Source organism: Aquarana catesbeiana, linkage group LG02, assembly GCF_042186555.1.
Source record: "Aquarana catesbeiana isolate 2022-GZ linkage group LG02, ASM4218655v1, whole genome shotgun sequence".
Lineage (NCBI taxonomy): Eukaryota > Metazoa > Chordata > Amphibia > Anura > Ranidae > Aquarana > Aquarana catesbeiana.
The window spans coordinates 590,418,378-590,440,686 of NC_133325.1; the positions used below are offsets into that span (position 1 = coordinate 590,418,378).

At 43.1% G+C, this 22,309-nt stretch overlaps 1 protein-coding gene across 1 annotated transcript in view; it reads right to left on the reverse strand.

The window, feature by feature from the left end:
• The window catches only part of F5 (coagulation factor V), a 164,785-nt gene that overhangs the window by 102,635 nt on the left and 39,841 nt on the right, over positions 1 to 22,309 (reverse strand). The window contains exons 4-9 of the mRNA XM_073616258.1: positions 14,216 to 14,428; positions 12,978 to 13,136; positions 9,583 to 9,804; positions 7,459 to 7,618; positions 3,769 to 3,916; positions 2,953 to 3,049 (exon numbers count right to left, since the gene is read on the reverse strand). Coding sequence (XP_073472359.1) covers positions 2,953 to 3,049; positions 3,769 to 3,916; positions 7,459 to 7,618; positions 9,583 to 9,804; positions 12,978 to 13,136; positions 14,216 to 14,428 — 999 coding nt within the window. The remainder of the gene's footprint in view (positions 1 to 2,952; positions 3,050 to 3,768; positions 3,917 to 7,458; positions 7,619 to 9,582; positions 9,805 to 12,977; positions 13,137 to 14,215; positions 14,429 to 22,309) is intronic.

The following is a 22,309-nucleotide window of genomic DNA, read 5'->3' on the forward strand; positions in this document are numbered from 1 at the left end:
TGATTGGTCTCTCTTCTGGCTATATCAGCTGCATGTAACATTTGAACTCGGTAACATAGGCTTTCTCAGAAAAGCGCTGGTATCCTGGACAAACTGTACTGTAATGCCACGTACAGACGATCGGACATTCCGACAACAAAACCGTGGATTTATTTCCGACGGATGTTGGCTCAAACTTGTCTTGCATACACACGGTCACACAAATGTTGTCGGAAATTCCGAACATCAAGAACGCGGTGACGTACAACACGTACGACGAGCCAAGAAAAATGAAGTTCAATAGCCAGTGCGGCTCTTCTGCTTGATTCCGAGCATACGTGGAATTTTGTGCGTCGGAATTGTGTACACACGCTCGGAAATTCCGAACATCAAGAACGCGGTGACATACAACACGTACGACGAGCCAAGAAAAATGAAGTTCAATAGCCAGTGCGGCTCTTCTGCTTGATTCCGAGCATACGTGGAATTTTGTGCGTCGGAATTGTGTACACACGCTCGGAAAAACTTGTGGTCGGAAAATTTGAGAACCAGCTCTCAAACATTTGTTGTCGGAAATTCCGACAGCAAATGTCCGATGGAGCATACACATGGTCGGATTTTCCGACAACAAGCTCACATCAAACATTTTTTGGCGGAAATTCCAACCGTGTGTACGCGGCATAAAGAGGAACCTAGAGTATCACCCACTGGCTTAAATGGTAAATATGAATTACTATTATAACTAAGTTATATTTAATATTTGCCTAACTTAAATTTTTTTTTTCAAACTTTATCTTTTGCAATGTTTAGCTATGAACATAATAAAAAAAACTATACACACACTCTAAGTATTGGGGGTTATTTTCTTTGTATCTCTGGGCATATGGAGAAAAACAACGTAGGCACATAAATCTTGTAACTGGTTAATATGTCCAGTGATTATTTTTTTCTTCACTGAGAGGTAACTATACTGGTCTGACTGCTTGGAATACAATGTTTAGAGGCATATACAGACTCTGTATACCTCTATCTCTGAGCTGATATAATCATCACAAAGGACCACTAAGCATTATACATACAAATAGGCATATTATTTTCCTTACATTTTGAATGCTGCTTGTTTATAAATGCATAAGTCCAAAGCATATTAATTATTTAGAAGATTTAATTTGGATAAGAAGAAATATTGGGATTTTATTCATTAATTGTATTTTATGTATTGGGAACTAGGGATGGTCAAATAAGGAGGTACAATGTAAAAGTTCCTTGTCATAGTTGGTATGGGAGGACTGTCCAAAGGAACTTGTTCCTGGAAGTGGAGTTGAGAAAGTCAAGGAATATTTGATGGGCAAAGTGACAGGTTGCCCAACATGTGGATATGTGCCCACTCTGTATGTGTGGGTAAAATAATGCTAAAATTTACTTGAGATGTATTCATGATCTTGTGGCAGGGTCACATACATGTGCTAGGGCCAATTGTCTGAGTGTTTGCACAAAGCCTGTAGTCAGATGCATGGGATGAAGTCTTGTTTTTCCCTTGAAGTAGCCACCTGAGTGTAATTCTTCTACTAGAGGCTAAGTTTCAGTAAGAGTTTTTTCGTGTACTCACCTTGGACTGAAATATGTATTTTCTATTTGAACTTGTGAGTAAATCTGCTTTATTACTGGTTTCCATAATGAGCGGATCAGGTACAACGTATTTGTTGCAGTGAGGTACAGGGCCAAAGTTTACTATCTTTTACTCTGAGGGGAAAACCTCACTCCATCCTGTCACAACATGACAGCCAGGACTCTGCTGTGAGCTGAACCTCCTGGTTCCTCTCTCTGGTACACACATTCTCTATATATTCTTATGGAGGACAAGAGACGCCAAAAAGCAGGTGTCACCTGTCTGCTACTTAATACTCCTTAGGAGTGCACTCCACTGAGTTGAACCAGGCTGTTCAAACAAAAACTTAGATCACTGGGCTATAGTAATGTCCACCCCGAGGTTATAGCAGCATCTGAAAGAACCCCACAACCCAATGGGGAAATAACAAATAAGTAAAATTAGCGCTCACTATTTTTAAACTTATTTATAAAACTAGATGGGCTTGTGTCTTTTTTCAACCCGACTAACTATGTAACTATGTAATATACTCTTATGCCCTGTACACACGGTCGGACATTGTTCGGACATTCCGACAACAAAATCCATGGATTTTTTCCGACGGATGTTGGCTCAAACTTGTCTTGCATACACACGGTCGCACAAAGTTGTCGGAAAATCTGATCGTTCTGAACGCGGTGACGTAAAACACGTACGTCGGGACTATAAACGGGGCAGTAGCCAATAGCTTTCGTCTCCTAATTTATTCTGAGCATGCGTGGCACTTTGTGCATCGGATTTGTGTACACACGATCGGAATTTAACCGATTGGATTTTGTTGTCAGAAAATTTTATAGTCTGCTCTCAAAACTTGTTTGTTGGAAATTCCGACGGAAAAAGTCAGATGGAGCCCACACACGATCGTAATTTCCGACAACACAATCCGATTGCAATTTTTCCATCAGAAAATCCGACCATGTGTACAGGGCATTAAATTCACAGTGCAAATATGTCCTTCCAAAGGATTTCTAACTTTCCCAAGTCCAATGTCCTACATTGACCTACATTGGACTTGGGAAATTTAGAAATCCTTTTGAAGGACATTTTTGGACTGTGACTTTAGGAGTATATTAAGCTTGATAATAGTGAGCGCTTATTTTACTTATATAAAAACATAGATCAGTCTGTTATTGTAAGAAGCTGGGGAAAGTTTTTCCAGTTGCTGTTAGACATCAGTAAATTTTATGCAGGGTTCCCAACCTTATCATTCAACTCAAAAAAACAAAAAACTAAAGAAACAGTATTGAGATAGAACCTTACTTCACAGAGAAAAAGAAAACAACAGTATTTTCGGACAGCATGTGACATGGACACAAAATACAAACCTTTAAGGTCAGGTACGTAGCCTTTAAAGATCCTCTGTAATGACACTCCGTGTGGATATATATTGTGAGGCTGACTAGCCATATTTTTAAATACAACCTGAAACACATGGAAATATTGGGCACATTAGATATTCATTTGTTTAGACTTTTAGCAAGAGTTATTTTAATAAGATTTTATGGTGCATAAATACAACGTGTACTATCTTTTTTTTTTTTTGTCAAATTTGTTTATTGAAGTTTTATAAGTCAGGGAACAGGTTCAAAAGCAATACAGGAATATACAATAGTAAGGTACAGTATAACATTATAATATGACAAAAGATAAAGTTGTCTCTTACTTTAAACAAAACATTGTCAACTCAGAGAGACATTTCCTATAGTGTTAAGAAAGCAAAAATGTCTAAACATAGACTATGATAGAATAATGGAATCTCAATAAAATTATAATTTGAGAATATCTAAAGTTTTAAATAAAAGAAGCGTTAAGGAATTGTCGCTCTCATATTTCAAGTAAGAGGAAGTTCCAATGGTTAATGACGTCATAGAAACATGAAATATAATTAAAAGTGATGCTATATGAACCTGACGAAGAGCAAGGAGTATAACAAAGGAAAAAGAAAGGTAGGCTAGCGAAAGGGTTAGAAAAGAAAGGAAAGACAACGTGTCCTATCTTAAATAGACACCAGACTTCTAACCCTTTAACATTCTATCCAAAACTATACCTTAAAAACCACAAAGGTTTTCCTTGTTTTCTTGATTTCTACATTTACACATTTAAAAAGTTTATGAATAAATGGCATAGCCATTAATGCATACCATAATTGTGTCTTTAACCTGAGCTCGAATGACAGGCCCAATAAGTCCAAGTTCCCTTCTTGATCGTTCAGGTTCAGTTGCAGTTTTAAAAGTGCCATCCGTAAATTGCTGATAGATTACTTTTTTATAGGTTTGGGGACAAGGTGCACTAAAAAAGGCATATACAAAGAACAGATGTGTCAGTCACATTTATTTTCTTTACTCATTCCCAGTGTTCAAATATGCAAATGATTTGAGCCCCAATCCACCACTACGATTTGGTCACTCATATTTAACATGTCCTATCTTAATGTCAGCTATAGTGGTTATGATTAATTCTATATACTTCTTTGAAAGTTTAGATGTTTGTAAATTATTTTGTTCAGTTATTTTTATGGCTTGTACAAGAATCCATCTTTTAATAATGAACATGTAATACTTGCTGGGCTATCTAATAGGAAAGCCCAGCATTAGTCCTGAATTTGTATACAGCTTTACCTGCTAAATATGAAACACTGTCATGTGTAATCTGACTAAAAGTAAATAACATTTTTTACACCAAAAATTAAGACATACGGTATGATCTGTTAAGTTAATGTGTTAATCCTCCTTTTTTTAAGTTTTTTGATGCATATCATGTTATGTGTAATACTGTATTAAAAACGCAGATCAGTAGAAACCAGCTAAAGTCTAAAAGATTCAAGCTTGTCTATCTGCAACTGTTCATCTCGGATATAATACTGATACTATTGCAAATAGTATTACAATGGTAATGACAATGTTGTTGTTGGCAGGTGCAGTTAGTTTGCCTGCCACTAGATGGCTCTGTTGTCATTATGACATGGTAAAAATAATATTGTAAGCAGGTGTTAACTCTTATTTTAGAGAAATTCCTCCTGTGGTAATGTAACAGGTGGAGTTAGTGCCTATATAAATGCCAGCTGTGGGTGGGGCTCAGTTAGTTTGTGTTATGGGAACAGGACACCCCAGAGCTGCAAAGATGTAATCCAGTACTGAGCTGATTTAAAGGGCCCTGTGCAGGGCTGCATCCCCAGGAAAAGTGGCATACATCAAGTGAGGACTGCTGCAGTCCCCTTGTCTGCTTTTGACATTCTTCAGCAGGTCTTGTAGCGTAGTGCATATGGCATTGGGAGCATGGACAGCATCTTCTGAATGTGAGTGACAGTAAAACCTGTGAATAGATGTCATCTAGGAATGTGCCTAGCTGGGTAGAGCTAAGGACGGGATATTTGGGAAGAGACTGGTATACTAATGGAAGCACCCTATCCCCTTGACCCTTAGCTGCAGGTTCTGTGACCCAGTGATTAAAACCTAGGGCTGTGGACACAGTTTATGTAGCGCTACCCCCGTAGGAGCCACTGGTATTATTGGGTCCATTACTTTTTCTCTGGCTTTAGGCGGAACCTCACTCCTGCTGACACCACCAGAATACCTTGGCTGGGAACTCCCAGCAGTCCCACAAAGAAGGCACGCACTAGAAAATGAGCAGACTGTATTGCATTGTGTTCTATTGTAATGCAATAAACTCATGTAACTTTAATGCTAGACTCAGCATGTACTGCAGTACAAAGGTCATAAACAATAGCTCTCAAACTGAGAGATTACACCCCTAGTGACTGTGGAGGACTAACAACTGGTACAACAGGCTGGTTTACTTGAGGGCTCTCAGACCAGTGGGCTAGGCTTAGGCATGTGAGTTTAATACACTACTAGCAAACTAGTTCTGCCCCCAAGTATGTAACCAGGTCCAAAAGGTTCCTTGTAGTTATCCTCTGCCGGCTCAGTTGGGGTTCTTTAACATTGGTGCGCAAAAGCAATAATGTTTCTATGGTTCAGAAGCAGTGAAATGAGGAGTTAAACCTATAGGTTGGCATGTCCCTTTAAGGCAGATAGCTAAAGATAAACACGTTCAAAGTGATGGGAAGAGCAATGCAATGGGAAGGATTGGGAGGAAATAGCACTATGGGATTATTCAGCAAGTGGAAGTGTACAAGGTGTAATCAAAGTCAGCAATCTGGTGTAATGGCAGATTTGTCATCCAGTCACTGGCGTTATTAGTTGCTACTCTTAGGTGAAGGTGACAGCACGTGTGCTTAGCACATAAGTTCAGTAGGGGCTCCCTTAAACGCGATGCAGCAGCAGCGGTCAAGATTAATGTAACTTGATCGGCAACTCTGGATGATAACCTTGGGTTAGCTCCATGGCTCAGGTTCAGCTCAGCAGTCCACCTCTTGGCTTTGGTACAGCTCTGTTGAGTGCAGCCCGGCCTGGCCTGACTCAACACAGCACAGCTAAACACACACCTTTCTGGTCGGCACATCTCTCTTTAACTGCCTGGCTCCTTCCCAGGCTTTTTGTTTTATATCATCCCTCCCCCTTTCCAGTGCTTTTGGGCCTTGTAGTTGCCACCCAAGCTGTACTGTGTTCAAGGTCTTCCTCCGAGACTACAATTCCCAGACTGCTCTGGGCACCTATGTTAAATTACGGTTAGGCAAAGTAGTGGACACTGCCATCTTGGAGGGTTGCAGACACGTGTAGACGTGAAGAAAAATGTGACCGGTTCATCAGGAACTGGTCGAAATTCACTCAGGTTATGGCCAGCTTTATGTGGTAAAACATGAGAAACAAAACCAACATAATATTGTAGTTGTAGCCCATCCTGACACATTCAGATTTTTTTTGAAAAAAAAAAAGAAATAATGCTCTGTTACCCATCTGTCTTAGAAGCACAAAACCCAACCTTACTAGTAATTCTTATGTCAACGATTAGCAGATTATAGATATACAAATTATTTTTCCTGCTTAAAAGATGAAAGAGCTGTAGCCCCTACACTGAAATCACAGTGAGGTTGATTTACTAAAGGCAAACAGTTTGTTCACTTTGCAAGGGAATTTTCTCCAGAGCTTAGTGAATGTGATTAAGTTCTGCTGACTTTCATCATCCAATTATGTTCCTTGCATCTGGTTGGGTAGATTTTACGAGTGAAATTTCACAATTATTAAGCTCTGGGGAAAATTTCTTTGCAAAGTGCTAATTCCCTTGCAAAATGAACAACTAATTTGCTCTTACTAAATTAACCCCAGTGTTTTGGAACATAAAGGGGTTGATTTACCAAAGGCCAATAAGCTGTTCACTTTGCAGGAGCAGTTGCATTGTGCAAGAGAATTTCCCCCACAGCTTATGAATGTAGTGCATTTTCACTTTGCAGAAAATACCAAATCACGTACAAGGAAAAATAACAGCGTTTTGCTATCCATGTGATTGCATGATGTCAGCAGAGCTTCACCTCATACACTAAGCTCTGGGGATAATGCCCTTGCAAAGTGCAACGTCTTTTGTAAAGTACAGTATATTTGTCTTCGGTGAATTAACACCAAAGCTCCCCATGTGATAGATGTGTGGAAATGGGATGTGGCTTAACTGGAAAGGTTAAAGCTTTGCAGTGCCATGCATTTAGTCAATATTTCATAGATACTTGTGAAGCTCCGCTATGTCAGGCTGAAAGCCATTTACGTTTCTCTCATACCTATCCAACACCTAGACACAATACACAATTTATCAGGTTTCGTAGTGTTGCCAACACTACAAAAACTTGCATCCCAGTGCCTCTGATAAAAAATTTTCCTATCAATAGACCCTGCAGTTTAGAACCATCAGTTTCATATTCATGAATGTGCAGAGAATATTACCTTTCAGGGTCCTCCAAACGACGATAGGTATAATCCCAATCAACTTCAACTGCAGCTATGTAGTGATCCCAGCTTGTAATATATCGCGTTTGGTAAACAGGTTTTTTGCTGCGTTGTTTATTAGTACATGTTTCAACATTCAAAAAGGCCTGCATTCCAGCTGGAAAAAATTAGATTTTGAACAAAACTTTTTAATACATTCTCATATATGTAAAACTGGCCATGTAATCTGATTGTACAAACTCCTTTAGATTTACCAAATGTGTAGGGAAAGGACCATTTACAGGACTCACATTGCGTAGCTGTTGGCAAATCTAAAAGAGATTGTACAGAAACTGTGTAATCAGATTGCAACATGAAGCCAACTTTCAGGTTGGCTTCACACTATCTTCGCATGCAGCTCACTGTGTTTCCCCGTTCACCATTTCAGGTTTGATTTCAGTCAGAATTTTTGGCTGAAAATGCTCAAATCTGCCTGAAAAGTAGCACATGTATTTTTTTGAGTGACAGGCGTTTTGCTACAGATGACAAAATTCTCAAATGTGAACAGGGGCCATTGAAATGAATTTTGCTTGTTGAGCATTTCTGAGCATCGAGTTTCGAGCTGAAAAATGCTCTAGTGTGAACAGGGTCTGACACTAGTAGTAGCTCTTGCCACCTCTCTGAAAAAAGATCTGCGAACACTATTGCATTTCTATTGTGTCCATTGCAGATGGTTGCAGGGCAGCTGCGGCATAGTTCTATTCACTTAAATGGGTCATGGTACTGCCACCTGAGCTTGACAGAGGATCATTTTTGCCATGTCTATGGCATGTGTACATACTGTACCTTTTCAGCTACCTTTGAAGATTAAGGGGGCAATAGAGGGGTGATAAAAAAAACAACCACCTGTTTTTACCACCCCTAGATCACAATTGTAAAGAAGCCCTAACAGCACTTTCAGTTGCAGGCTGACAAATACTAAGACACTGCCTCACAGTCAGCAATAGGGTTTAAGTGGCCATTTGGTGATGAAATCCACCAGCACACACCCAAAATTAAAAGATACATTTGGGGTGGATTTAGACTTTATTGACCATGTAAAATGTTAACAAAATTTTAACAGTATGTTTCTGTTATACCATACAATTTTTCAGTCAGGCTATAGCCAAAATTAACAGATACATGTGTTGGAAAATAAAATAACCTCAATCAAGGGGACTCTTATGCCGTGTACAAACGACCGGACTTTTCGACGGAGTTCCGACAGAGTTCCAACGAATCACACTTGCCTACACACGATCGCACCAAAGTCCAATCATTTCGAACGTGATGACGTATGACCGGACTGGAATAAGGAAGGTCATAGCCAATAGCTGCCCTTGCGTTGTTTTTTGTCTGTCGGACTAGCATACAGATGAACGGATTTTTCGATCGGACTCGAGTCCATCGGAAAAGAAACATGTTCTATTTATAAAGTCCGTCAGATTTTTCAACAGCAAAGGTCCGATGAAGCCCACACACAATCGAATTGTCCGACGGATTTGTTCCGTCAGACCAGTTCGGTCGAAAAGTCTGGTCGTGTGTACATGGCATTAGGGTTCTTGTACATGTGCCACCTAAGCCTGTTCAGCATAACCACAGGCATATTTCTTCAGCCTAGGCAGCCCAGAGGCAGAGTACAGCTTGCCATTACCAGTGTACAAGCGTTTTAAAAAAAATAGAAACATTTCAATTGTATGCCCAGCCTATGTGCAAAAACCCTTAACAACATTTATGCTATACATGCTTTTTTTTTTGTGTATAGAAGGTTATTGTGGAGATGTATTATAATGCAATTTAGTTGTTTTGTATAGTATTTAGAATTATAATGGAGATCTCAGTTATTGGTATGCATTCAGGTCGATTGTATTTGTATTGATTGTGTGTGGTTTTTCTTTTTTGTTATTTTATGTTTTATTAAAATTTTGAAAATCAATAAATATATGTTGGAAAATAACATTTATGCTCATGTGGGTTTGTACTTTCTGAAGTTTGGATTTGGGGCTTATTAGTGTTTTTAAAAAGTAAACATGTTACTTCTGAATTTTTTACAGCATTTTCCAGTTTCCTTACAGACGTGTTACAGAATTATACACTTCTAACCTTCAATGTGCTTTCCATTAAGGGATGATATTGTCCATTTTCCACTCTGAGTGACAGTCATGTTTGCTGTGGTGGAAGAAGAACTAGCAAGGCTTACGACTGAGACAGTGTGATGATCATCATTCAAGGTTTGGCCAAAGAAATGAACTGAGAAGATTTCAGGTTTGGAGCTCATGCCTAATAGATGCCAACTGATTTTGTCATCAACGCAGGCTTCAAAATCTGAAAAAGAGTTTTAAATATAACAAGTACATAGAAAAAGCATACTGGACAAGTAAATCTAACTGCATTTCAGAAAATTGTTTGAAATATGGTTTTGTGGGTGCCTCAGCATGTCAATCATTTGCACAGGCTCCACAAATCTTCAATGTAATTTTCCCAATAGGTTCATTACCTAGGATCATCAATCAAGTAGTAATATAGTTGTTTTCCTGATTTAAAGTGGTTGTAAAGTCAAAGAAAGATTACTGCCAGCTCCTCTGTTCTACTAAGCTATTGTCAGGGATGTGCTGGTCAAAGCACAGCCGAAGTACCTAGGCAAAGGCAGATACGCATGCACAGATGCCGTCCTGCAGGTGCCCATCTTGCCAGGCCCAGGCAAACAAATGGCCTATATAAGGGCAGCAGATGCACTAGTGTATTGCAGTTTGATCTACAGTTTACCCGTGTTCCTGTGCTCTTGCTCTGTATATTTATTCCTATGTTTGACCCGGCATATCCTGACCACGCTTGCTCCCACCTGTCCTGACCTCGGCTTGCCTTAAGACTTTGTTATATCTGCCTGTTATCCTGTTGCCAACCTCTGCCTGCATCCTGACCATTCTCTGCCTGCCGTTTATGCTCATATCTGATCATCTGTTGCTGATTTGGCTTGTCTGACCCTGCATCCAGTTATCCATCTGTCCTGCTCTGCATAGTGCCTGTTGATGCTGGTCCTCTATCTGCTGTGTGCCTTGCGGCTTCACTGTCGGTTCCCTAGGGGAACAGGTACATGCTCCACCCCAAAAAGTGCCAAATGTGGCAGCGGAGGAGGGGGGGGGGTAGGAAGCAAACAAGTGGAGCTTCCCCTTTTGGATGGAGCTCCACTTTAAGTAGGAGATCCTGCGTTTTTTGTTGTACCAGCAGTGTGGGAGTAGGATAGGGACAGAGCCCTGGCTGATTAGGGAGAGAGTAGGAGTAGCAAAAGGGGGAGATATCTGTCGAGGAGGGAAAGAATAGGTTTCCCATTACAAGTATTTCCTATGACACTTCTCAGAACAGTCTCCAACCGGCAACAAGATATCTGCAGGGACTTTAGGAAACTACAGTGTTATGCGTAACACCATAAGTCCTCCAAGGGAACTTCTCCTTTGGCATTCTGTGATCTGTAAGTACATGTTATATTACTTTTGGGAAGTGCCTTGTGGATAAACATTACTCTCTTCTGCCTTAAAGTGTTTCTAAAGGAAAGATTAAAAAAAAAAACAAACAAACATGTTATATTTATCTGCTCTGTGCAATGGTTTGAGAATGTGTTCTACTTACAGCAGAGGGGCGTCGCCATGGGGGATAAATTTGCCACGTACTATCTGTTGAATGGCGCATGTGTGTTCATTCGTATAATCACAAGATCACTGATTTGGATTACGCATGTCTAATCATATCGAGGCGCCGCCCGCATGCTGCTGATTCCCAGATAGAGACATGGAATGCACGGAGGACGCCATGACAGACATGGCTCCAGGTTGGTGTGATATCGCATAACGCACACAGGTTTGTGAATTATGAATAAATATTCTGTCTATAATAATGCGCAATGAATGGATTTTGACTCGTACTCCAGTTGAAGTCTTTGTGGATGAAACACGTCGGGTCTGGATGAGTCCACTCCATGTTATTGCACCCTTTCTAATACCTATGTGATCACACTATAAAGATATCTCATTGATGCCTATTATTCTGGAATTTGTGTAAGTTTTCTACCTTTTAATAAACTCATTGTAAGATGCTTTTACACTATGTGGAGGTCTCTTGTTTTCTATTAACGTTAGAGTCTTTGATTTACCGAGAAGGTTGGTCAGTGAGGAGTACCTTGGTGTCAAACCCCTGGATATCATCCCTTTGACCATCATCCTGATTATTACTTCTTCATGCTCATTTGAACTTGTTTCTGGTAAGCGTGTTTACTCTCTCCTGAGTGGTGGATGCACACGCCATGGTGACTCCTTAAGCTGATATGAATTGTCTCTTATAAACACTATTGGAACAAACTTTTGTTGTCTTCTTATTATCTGGACTGTTTTACCACACTGTGGTTACACTATTATTTCTGTCTTCTCCTCTACATTTTTTGGTGTAGAAGGTTCCATTTCCGGACTTATTACACATATTATTGTTGCATAATTCACTTTGTGTGTATTTGTTAGTATCACCATTTATTTGTGTTGATAATTAGCTATATATAGTGCTGCACTTTTTATTTTATTTATTTATCTGGTATACAATTTCTGTTAGATTGTAGTGCTGACTGCTACCTTTGCAAGTCCTTAGTGCCCCCTGCCCAGTGTCCCCAAGGCTCACTCCTGAGCTGCGCTTCGTGTGTCCATTTACACACGCAATGTGACTTGGGCCTGCCCCTGCTCTTCCCTCATTGGCTTGTTGGTCACTGCTGTGTGAGCCAATGAGGAGAAAGAGACCCAGGAGAGCTGCTGCTCTCATGCACAGCGCTGGATCGAGATGGGGCTCGGGTAAGTATAAGGGGGGAGGGGGCTGGGGAGGAGCTGTACACAGAAGGTTTTTTACCTTAATGCAAAGAATGCATTAAGGTAAAAAACCTTGAGCCTTTAGAAACACGTTAAGTCTGTGGTCATTCAACTTCAACAATATAAAACAAACACCCACATTTGTTGACTCCTCCCAATTCTCAGGTACACTAATTAGTGGCCCACCAACATTTGCAAGAAAACTAAACAAAACAAGTAAATTGTACATAATCCTAAATGTCAATATATTTTGAACAGCTTAACCACCTAAATACCAGTATGTTACACCCCTTATTTTCCAGGCCATTTTTTAGTTTTCAGTGCTGTGATTGTTTGACTGACAGCTACTCTTTGGTGATATTTAGGAACTATTGCGGTTTTATTTTTTTTTAGTATATAAAGGAGAAAAAAAAATTAAAAAAACTTTTCTTTCTTCCTGTTACAAAACATATCAAATAATAATGATCCAAAATAACCTCTTTTTGAAAAGAAGACATCCAATGTTTTATTTCTTGTATATTATATTATATTATATATGTATTATTTATTTTTTCCACAATTTGTGAGAAATTAAGAAACCTGCTGGTATTGGGGCGGTTAAAAAAAACCTCAGAAAATATTGAATGGAAAGTGCTGCAAAGTGCAAATTCATACCTGGCCCAGTTCCCTTCACGTAGCCATTGATTGTGTACATTACTGGCCTCTCCGTCTTTGATGGAAGTTCCTGGTAGCTTTTATTTTCATCAAACACCGCAAACAACAGCACAAACTCTTTGTTAAAGTTTTTTGGAGTTCCATCATCATTCAGACTTCCTAAGAGCAGAGGACATAACATCATAACAGGTATTCCCACACTTTGGGGGGATTTCCCCTCATTTCCTGTTTTGGCTATGGGACAGGAAGTGAAGGGAAATCTCCCCAGTGGTACACAGATGGCAAGTAACTCTTCCTTACTCTATCCAAAATGGAAAAAATAAGTTCTGTCTATAGCTCTTTTTTAAGGTCAGCCTAATTACTATGTGGAACAGTAGCCCATAGCACCACATGCGTGTTGCAAATATGAAATACTCAAGTTTTTAAAAAAAATATGTTTTAAAAATGAAATACTATAAGGTGTCTTGCACACGGGTATAAAGAACCCCACATTTTTACCGATGTGAACACATGTTCGTGGTTGTCTATAGAACAATGCACACAGTTGCGTAAAGATTATTTTCAGAGGGTTCCAGCTCCCACTTCCTCCCGGCGCACTGCGGCACCAGAAGGGAGATCACCTCTCCCCCTCCCTCTAGGCAATCATCTGGGACACATCACAGGTCTCAGGTGATTGCCTGGCCAGTCATGGCACATGGCGTGGCTCGCGCATACGTTGTGGGTGCCCTGCTGTGAAGCCACAGCCGGGCCCCCACAGTTACAATGCCACATCGCTGGACCCTGGGACAGGTAAGTGTCCAATTATTAAAAGTCAGCAGCTGCAGTATTTGTAGCTGCTGACTTTAATTTTTTTTTTTTTTAGCATAACTCCGCTTTAAAGTGGTCCTAGTATATGATTAGAATTAAATACAGGGGGGGGGGGGGGTTTAAAGGCTGTAGAAAAATCTATTTTTGCTTTATGTTTTGTGTGACAGCAGCCTTCTGATTTAAAACTATGGGTAACATCTCCATTATTTTCCTTACTCCATTTTTTATAACAATTTTGCATGGTATAACACCTTTACCAGATGCAAGGTATGTAAAGAAATACTGATCTAATGAAAAAAAAATATATTCACGTGTACCAGTTAAAAAGACACTACTTTTCACATATATGGCTTTTGATGGACTGTACCTAGTCTATAGTATGTCAGAGTCTGATACTGAAGCAAGCTTAATCTTTGGAAAACTCAGATTACCTTCTTTACATATCAGCAATGAGCCAATCAATCCAGCATTCACATCTTGCACCATGTTCTCTGCAGAATAGTAAATACTGGTAAGACAGTCAGGGTCATCTTCTTTGGGCCCCATGTTTTCTGTGATGTCCCAACTATAGGTATAAGTTTGGCCTGGTGACACTGAATCATCAAACTTTTCCAGCAAAGAGGACCCATCAGAATATTTTGACCCTAAAAAGAAACATATACAGGACTTATTGTCTATAAAATATGTGGCATTCATAATTCTCTAACCACAACCTAACATTGTGATAGTTGTGATTTCACGGGTACCATTCCCAAGGCATTCCTCTACATGCAATTTGGTTTTGCTGTATATATTTTGCTATGCAGTTGTATGTTTTAGTTAACATTTATAATTCTATTTAGGGCTTGTTTACACCAGCCTCTACATTGCAATGCAGTGTCTGGGGTGCGGTGCAGTGCGGTTTGGCCGAGATCAGCACAGTGATGATTTCCTTTTTTTTTAACCACTTCAATACCAGGCACTTAGACACCTTCCCGCCCAGCCCAATTTTCACCTTTCAGCGCTTTTGTAATTTGAATGACAATTGCGCGGTCATGCTACACTGTACCCAAACACATTTTTTATCATTTTGTTCCCACAAATAGAGCTTTCTTTTGGTGGTATTTGATCACCTCTGCGGTTTTTATTTTTTGCGCAACAAATAAAAAAAGACCGAAAATTTCGAAAAAAAACAAGTTTTTCTTTGTTTCTGTTAAATTTTTTTGTAAATAAGTACGCTTTCTCCTTCAATAATGGGCACTGATACGGCGGCACTGATGGGCACCGATGAGGTGGCACCAATGAGGTGGCACTGATGAGGTGGCACTAACGGGCACTGATGATGGGCACTGATAGGCGGCACTGATGGGCACTGATAGGTGGCACTGATGGGCACTGATAGGTGGCACTGGTATGCGGCACTAATGGGCACTCATAGGTGGCACCGATGGGCACACATAGGCGGCACTGATGGGCACTCGTAGGTGGCATTGATTGGTATATATGGGTGGTACTGATGAGTACGTATGTGTGGCACTGATGTGTGGCACTGATGGGCACTGATAGGTGGGCACTGATGGGCACAGATGGGCACTGACAGGTGGCACTGATGGGCAATGACAGGTGGCACAGATGGGCAATGACAGGTGGCACAGATGGGCAATGACAGGTGGCACTGATAGAGCATTGCTGGGCAGATCTGGGCATATCATGGACATAATAGTGCCAATCAGTGCCCATTTGTGGGCACTGATTGGCACAGATTGGGCACATGTGGATGGCCATGGGGTACATACCTGGCCATCCACGTTGCCCCTTCCCTGGTGGTCCTAGTGGCATCCCTGGTAGTCCAGTGGGGTGATCTGAGGGGGGGGCTGCGCTGATAAACAATCAGCGCAGACCCCCCCTGCCAGGAGAGCCGCCGATCGTCTCTCCTCTACTTGCGTCTGTCAGACGCGAGTGAGGAAGAGCCGATCAACGGCTCTTCCTATTGACAGCGTGATCAGCCGTGATTGGACACGGCTGATCACGTGGTAAAGAGCCTCCGCCGGAGGCTTTTTACCAAGATCAGTGTAGCGGTGTGTCAGACTGACACACCTCCACCGATCGCCGCGATGCGCGCCCCTGGGGGCGCGCTGCGGCATGTTATCCTGCTGGACGTCATATGACGTCCAGTCAGGATAACACAACCACTTCCCGGACGTCAATCCGCTATAGGGCGGGCGGGAAGTGGTTAAACAAACTTTATTAAGATGTCACACAGACATCTTATGAAGTTCAGTTGCTGGCCATGCATGCAGTACTTTTCATCGCACTGAGCCCACTCACCAAACCCAGAGGCTTATCTAGTGAAAATGGCACCTATGGCAAGCACTGAAACTGTGCCCCTGTCAAAACATTTGAAACCGATCTTTCAGATAATACTGTCAGTATATACAGGTATATAGGGAGAACAGTAAGTTAGTGGTTGGCACTTGCCTCACTTGGTTTGAATCTGGGCCAGGAAGCTATCTGCATGCAACAAAAAAGCGACAATTTTGAAAAAAAACACATCTTTTACTTTTTGCTATAATAAATATCTCAAATTTTTTTATAAAAATGTTTTCTTTTTCCTCAGTTTAGGCCAATATGTATTCTTCTACATATTTTTGGTTAAAAAAATCACAATAAGCGTATATTGATTGGTTTGCACAAAAGTTATATTGTCTACAAAATAGGGAGTAGATTTATGGCATTTTTAGTATTTATTTATTTTTTACTAGTAATGGCGGTGATCTGCGATTTTTAGCAGGACTGTGACATTGCGGCGGACAGATCGGACACTTTTGACACTTTTTTGGGACCAGTGACATTTATGCAGCGATCAGAGCTAAAAATAGACACTGATTACTGTATAAATGTCACTGGCAGGAAAGGGGTTAAGACTAGGGGGCGATCAAGAGGTTAGGTGTTTCCTAGGGAGGTGTTTCTAACTGTGGGGGCAGTGTACTGACTAGAGGAGGAGAGAGATTACTGTTCCTGATCACTAGGAACAGCAGATCTCTCTCTACTCCCCTGTCAGAACAGGGATCTGTCTGTTTACAACGACAGATCCCCATTCTGGCTCTTTAAGGAGCGATCGCAGGTGGCTGACGGACATCACGGCCACCGGTGGACATCGCCCCTATAGCTTCTTAAAGCGGCCGACATACGACAGTGATTCACGCAGCTGTGCTGGTCAGCAAGTAGTTAAAGATGAATTCCAGGCATTGCAATTTTTTTTTCTTTTTCTTGTTGTTTTGATTGATTGATTTATAGTATCAGATTCTACTAGTTGGTTTAAGCATCTTTTATTTGTGGTGTGTCAACCGTGTGTCAACAGAACTTCTAACAACCAATCAGTGAACAGTAGTGATCAGCTAAAATCTCTAGCAACCAGTGAGCAGTAATGATGTACAGTAACTTCTAGCAATCAATCAGTTAGCAGTAATGATGTACTGTAACCTCTAGCAACCAATAAGTGAGCGGTAAGTATGTGCAGTAACTTCTAGCAACCAATCAGTGAGCAGTAATGATGTGCAGTAACCTCTAGCAGCCAATCAGCAAGCAGAAATGATGTGCTGTAACCTCTAGCAACCAGTCAGTGAGTGGTAATGATATGCTGCAACCTCTGGTAACCAGTCACAATCGCTGCCTGATCTGCTGCAATAAACTGATTTTGAGTCTAGCTGCTATTTATTGTCCAGGGGTTAGACAAAAATATGGAAACACTACCAGATTTGTAGGTGTGAAAGTGATGACATGTTTGGCATTGAAAGCAGAAGTGATGTAACATTCTTTTGCTTTCGCTGTGTGATGGGACACCTAGCTAACAGGTGGGAAGCCTCACTTTCGTCATTCACTGTCTGCGCTGCAAATAATATGGAGTCATTTCGGAGCTTACTGAGCTTCACAGAGGGCAAATTGTTGGTGCCCGCTTAGCTGGTGCCTCTGTGACCGAAGTTGCCAATTTATTTGCGGTGTGGCGAGGTACAGTATCAAAGTTTATGACGGCATATACAGTTTCCAAGAAAACGTCATCTGATAAGCATAAGTGCAGACCACATGGTCAACTGACAGAATTTACATTTTTTTGTCTATACCCTGTATGTTTCAAAGCAGATGGAGGGCGAAATTGCGTGGGGGTGATGCAAGAAAATGTTTGCCCAGGGTCTGGCTGAAGCAATGTAAAAATGATGTACATTATTAATAATGCCAATAATACCAGTTTTTACTGATTATTTAGGCTTCATTCACACAGCCATGAAAATGTGGGGTGTCAAGATGAGTGCGCACGCCTCCTCCGCCCACCCAGCGGCACTGTCCGGAGCCTGCGGACTCTTCCCCTGCTGACGCCTCAGGAAGGGGGAGTCTCGAAGTGGGACAAGCAACGTCATGGCCACCGGGCTGTTACCTGATGCGGCCGGCGGCTCTGGTGTGTCTGCGATGACCCCTGCTAGGAGAGAGAGGGTGGGAAGTGCTGCAGGAAAGCAGAGACCATGGCCCGGGGTCCTGGACGTGTGGGCGGTCGTAGCAACACTTCGGTGGGTGGATCTGGTGCTGGGAGGCAGAACCAAATACAGCGCCGACCCACGGCATCCAGGCCTTCCTTGCCTGGGATGCTTCAAGTTGATGAACAACAGATGCCAGATGTGCAGTCGGAGGTTGAGCTGTCTTGCTCAGAAGAGGAGGAAGCGCGGAGCCAGCCTGCATCGAGGAATTCTGGAGTGGTGGTTGTTGAGGGCATCCCCGGTCAGCCTGGTAAGTTTGCTAACTTATTTACCAGTTCTGTTAGAGTCTGTTAGATGTCTTGGGTAGCTTGTTGGGGTAGTGGATTGGAGCGTGGCAGTAGCGGGCGGAGCCACGCCGTGAGTAGCGGCGGGCTCTGCGTCCGGCCCGCAGGTGGCGGGTGTTCCACCTGCCACATCCAGTACGGATGCGCAGCTACGTAATTTATTGGGGGGCTGCGGGATTTAGTGCATTGCTTCGCCGGGAAAATGTGGGGACAACCCCGCAGGTGTCGCCGTGGGTCCAGCTGGGTGGCGGAGCAGTTGAGGGCAGTGCTGGTACGGGGCCCAGTATGGTACCCCCCTTCCCCTGGGTACGGCGGTTGCTCCTTCTACCACAGGGCCCATAGTATCTGCCCCAGCTCAGGGGGCTGCAGTGGTGGTGTCAGGGGATAAGGCCGGATCGTCTCAGGATGTCACAGGAAAGGTGGATGCTGTGCGGAATGCCAACGCAGCAAAATATGAGGTTTATGTGTGCTTTGAAGGGTCATTCGGGGCACACTTAAAACTGGACATCTGGGATAAGATTTGCAACAATGAGTGCGTAGAGTAGAGATTTTCTCCTTGCTGCCTCTAGAAAATTTTAACCTGGATAGGGTTAAGCCCAATGACACGAAGAAGGAGGATGAGGAAAGGCGGCAGTACAGATTCATTCTGAGGACTTTCGCCAATTGGCTGCAGGTGTTTGCCATTATGGCAAGCGTCCTTGGGGAGAAGAACCCTGAGCACTGTTCAGCACTCTTTTGTTATATGGATGCTGTCAGCGAGGCTCATAGAGCCTATGGGGGATCTGCTTGGCTGCGGTACAATGAACGGTTTCGGCAGCTTAGGGCAGTATGTTGTCCCTGCGGTGGGACCACAAGGACATCAGCCCCTGGATGCGGCTCATGTCCTCAGCGTGGGCCCCGAATCAGTTTTTTACAGGCGGGGTCGGTGGTGCTGCTTCCCCTGGACAAACGGCCACTAATAAGTGGGGTTTCTGTTGGCAGTACAACGAGGAACCTTGTAAATTTGGGGGTTCCTGCCGTTTTAAACATGAGTGCTCTGGGTGCAGAGGTGCTCCAGGTGCAGAGGTGCTCATCCCGTGTCCCGTTGTTTTAAAAAAGGCAAGGGACATGCCAGAGAGTCTGAAAAAAAGAGGGAAGATGCCGGTGAGGGGGGAAAGGATGCAACCTTTCCTAAATAGATATCTGGACCGAGAGGCTGCAGCAGCTGCTGAGGGAGGGTTTCTTGGAGGGTTTTAGGATCCCATGTCCCTTGATTGCAGTGCCGCCTATGGCGCGGAATTTGCGTTCCGCATTACAGCATCCTGTGGTGGTCACTGACAAACTGGCTAAGAAAGTGGCACTGGGTCGCATGGGTGGGCCTTTCATGGTTAATTCTCTGCTGGACTTGGTGATTTCGCCACTGAGGGTGGTGCCTAAGAAGGAACTGCACAAGTTTCGCCTTATCTACCACCTGTCTTTCCCGAAGGGAGGTTTGGTCAACGACGCAATTGATCCAGAGGCGTGTACGGTTTCGTACGCTTCTTTTGGCTGGGTTTGCCGTTACAGAAAAGGGGCACAGTTTCCACCTGCTGGGGTGCTGTTCGCTGGACGAATTTTCGTGGATCGCTGCTTGCCTATGAGCTGTTCTGTTTCCTGTGCTCTGTTCGAGACGTTAAATTCCTTTGTTGAATGGGTGGTCCGGGATGTATCGGGGGTAAATTCCGTCATCCATTATTTGGATGATTTCCTTTGCGTGGGGCCGCCTTCTTCTAAGGTGTGTGCGATACTTTTGTCCATGTTACAGCACATTGCAGGTAGGTTCGGTATTCCATTGGCTGCGGACAAGACGGAGAGGGCCCGACTACCATGCTCAGTTTCTTAGGCATAGTTCTCTACTCGGGCAACATGGAGTGTCGGTTGCCGGAGGATAAATTGTTGGCCCTCAAGAAGGAAATCCATGGGATATTGGGACTATGCAAGATCCAGCTGCGGAAGCTGCAATTCCTGTTGGGTAAGTTTAATATTGCATGTCGCATTATTCCCATGGGCAGGGTTTTCTGTCGACGGCTGTCAGCTGCTACAGCAGGGTTTAAGTCCCCTACCCAATTTATTTGTCTCAATCGGGAACATCGGGAGGATTTGAGGGTATGGCACACATTTCTGGAACACTATAATGGAAGATCAGTATGGATGTCTAGTCCGGTGAGTAACTTTGACTTGGAGCTGTTTACCGACGCAGCAGGGTCATCTGGTTATGGGGCCTTTTATCAGGGTCATTGGAGTGCGGAACCTTGGCCGCGTTCCTGGTTAGACGCGGGTTTTCTCAGTAACATGATGCTCCTGGAGCTTTTTCCGGTAGTACTGGCTATGGAAATATGGGGTGAGTTGCTTCGAAACTTGGAAACAACATGGGAGTGGTTCAAGTCATTAATCTCAGTGTCGTCACAACCTGTCATACAGCTGTTGCGCCACATGGTGCTTTGCTGCTTTGTGGTGGGGACAGGTTGAAAGTCTTGCTGCGCAAGTCCAAGACAGATCAGGTGGGCAAGGGAGCATGGGTGCAACTGTTCACATTGCCTGGTTCCCCAGTGTGTCTGGTAAGGGTGGTACGGGGGTTTTTAAAGGTGCGCCCGGTCCTGGAGGGGTCGTTTCTGATACATGGGGATGGGTCTCCATTGTCCAAGTTTCAGTTCATAGCCATTTTCAGGAAGGGTCTTTCGGGCAGCGGGTTTGGAAGAAAAGCTGTATACCTTGCACACCTTTCGTATCGGGGCGGCCACAGGGGCCGCTCGCTGTGGGCTGGACGAGGCAGCTATTAAGCGGATTGGTAGATGGGACTCCAGGAGATTCCATACCTACATTCGCCCACAGTTGTTGGCTGATTAATCATTGGTAATCAGGGGGGTGTCCTATGAAGGGCAGGTGTATATTGTGGTTCTTTCATGTTCGGTGCGTATTCATGGGGAGCTTGGTGTTATCCAGTGTTTTTTTTGTTATTTTCTTTCAGATGGAGTGCAGCTACACCTTGTCTGGATCATGGGCCACTCATATGTTTTTTGGGGGGCTAAGTGAGCTGACGTTAGGCCGGATGGCAGGCAGCTGGGTATTTCCAGGAGGGAGGGGTGTATCCACTGGTTAGGGGTACCGGGGATGATGTGGAGCAGGGTCGTGCCTGAGGTGCATCGTTTTGCACGCCTTGACAGGCCATCTGACATTCTAGTACTCCATGTTGGTGGAAACGATCTGGGGGTTCATTCCAGTAGGGAGCTCATTATGGATGTCAAGTTTGAATTCCTGTGGCTCCGTATAGCCTTCCCCAATATGCTGGTCTTGTGGTCCGACATGGTGGCTCTGACAACTTGGCGTATATGGCGAGGTCGGTTGCCAGAATCAACAAAACTTGCATAAAAGTCAATAAAGCGATGGGGCGATTTTTTTATTCGGAATGGGGGTATGGTCATCCGCCATTTAGAATTGGAGTCAGATACCGGGCTGTATCCGAGAGGGGATGGTGTACATTTATCTGCGGTGGGCATAGATTTATGGTCCCTTGGGTTACAGGATGGAATTCAACGGGCATTGCGGGTGTGGAGGGGCCTTCAAGGGTAAGGTGTCACCCTTGAGGGCGGTGGCGGTGGTTGGTCTTTTGACGGTGTATGAAAATACTTTAGAGATGGAAGTGTTGGGGACTCATTGGTGATATGTGCCCCTATGTTGTATTCCAGTTAAATAGGTTAGATGGAATATGGTAATG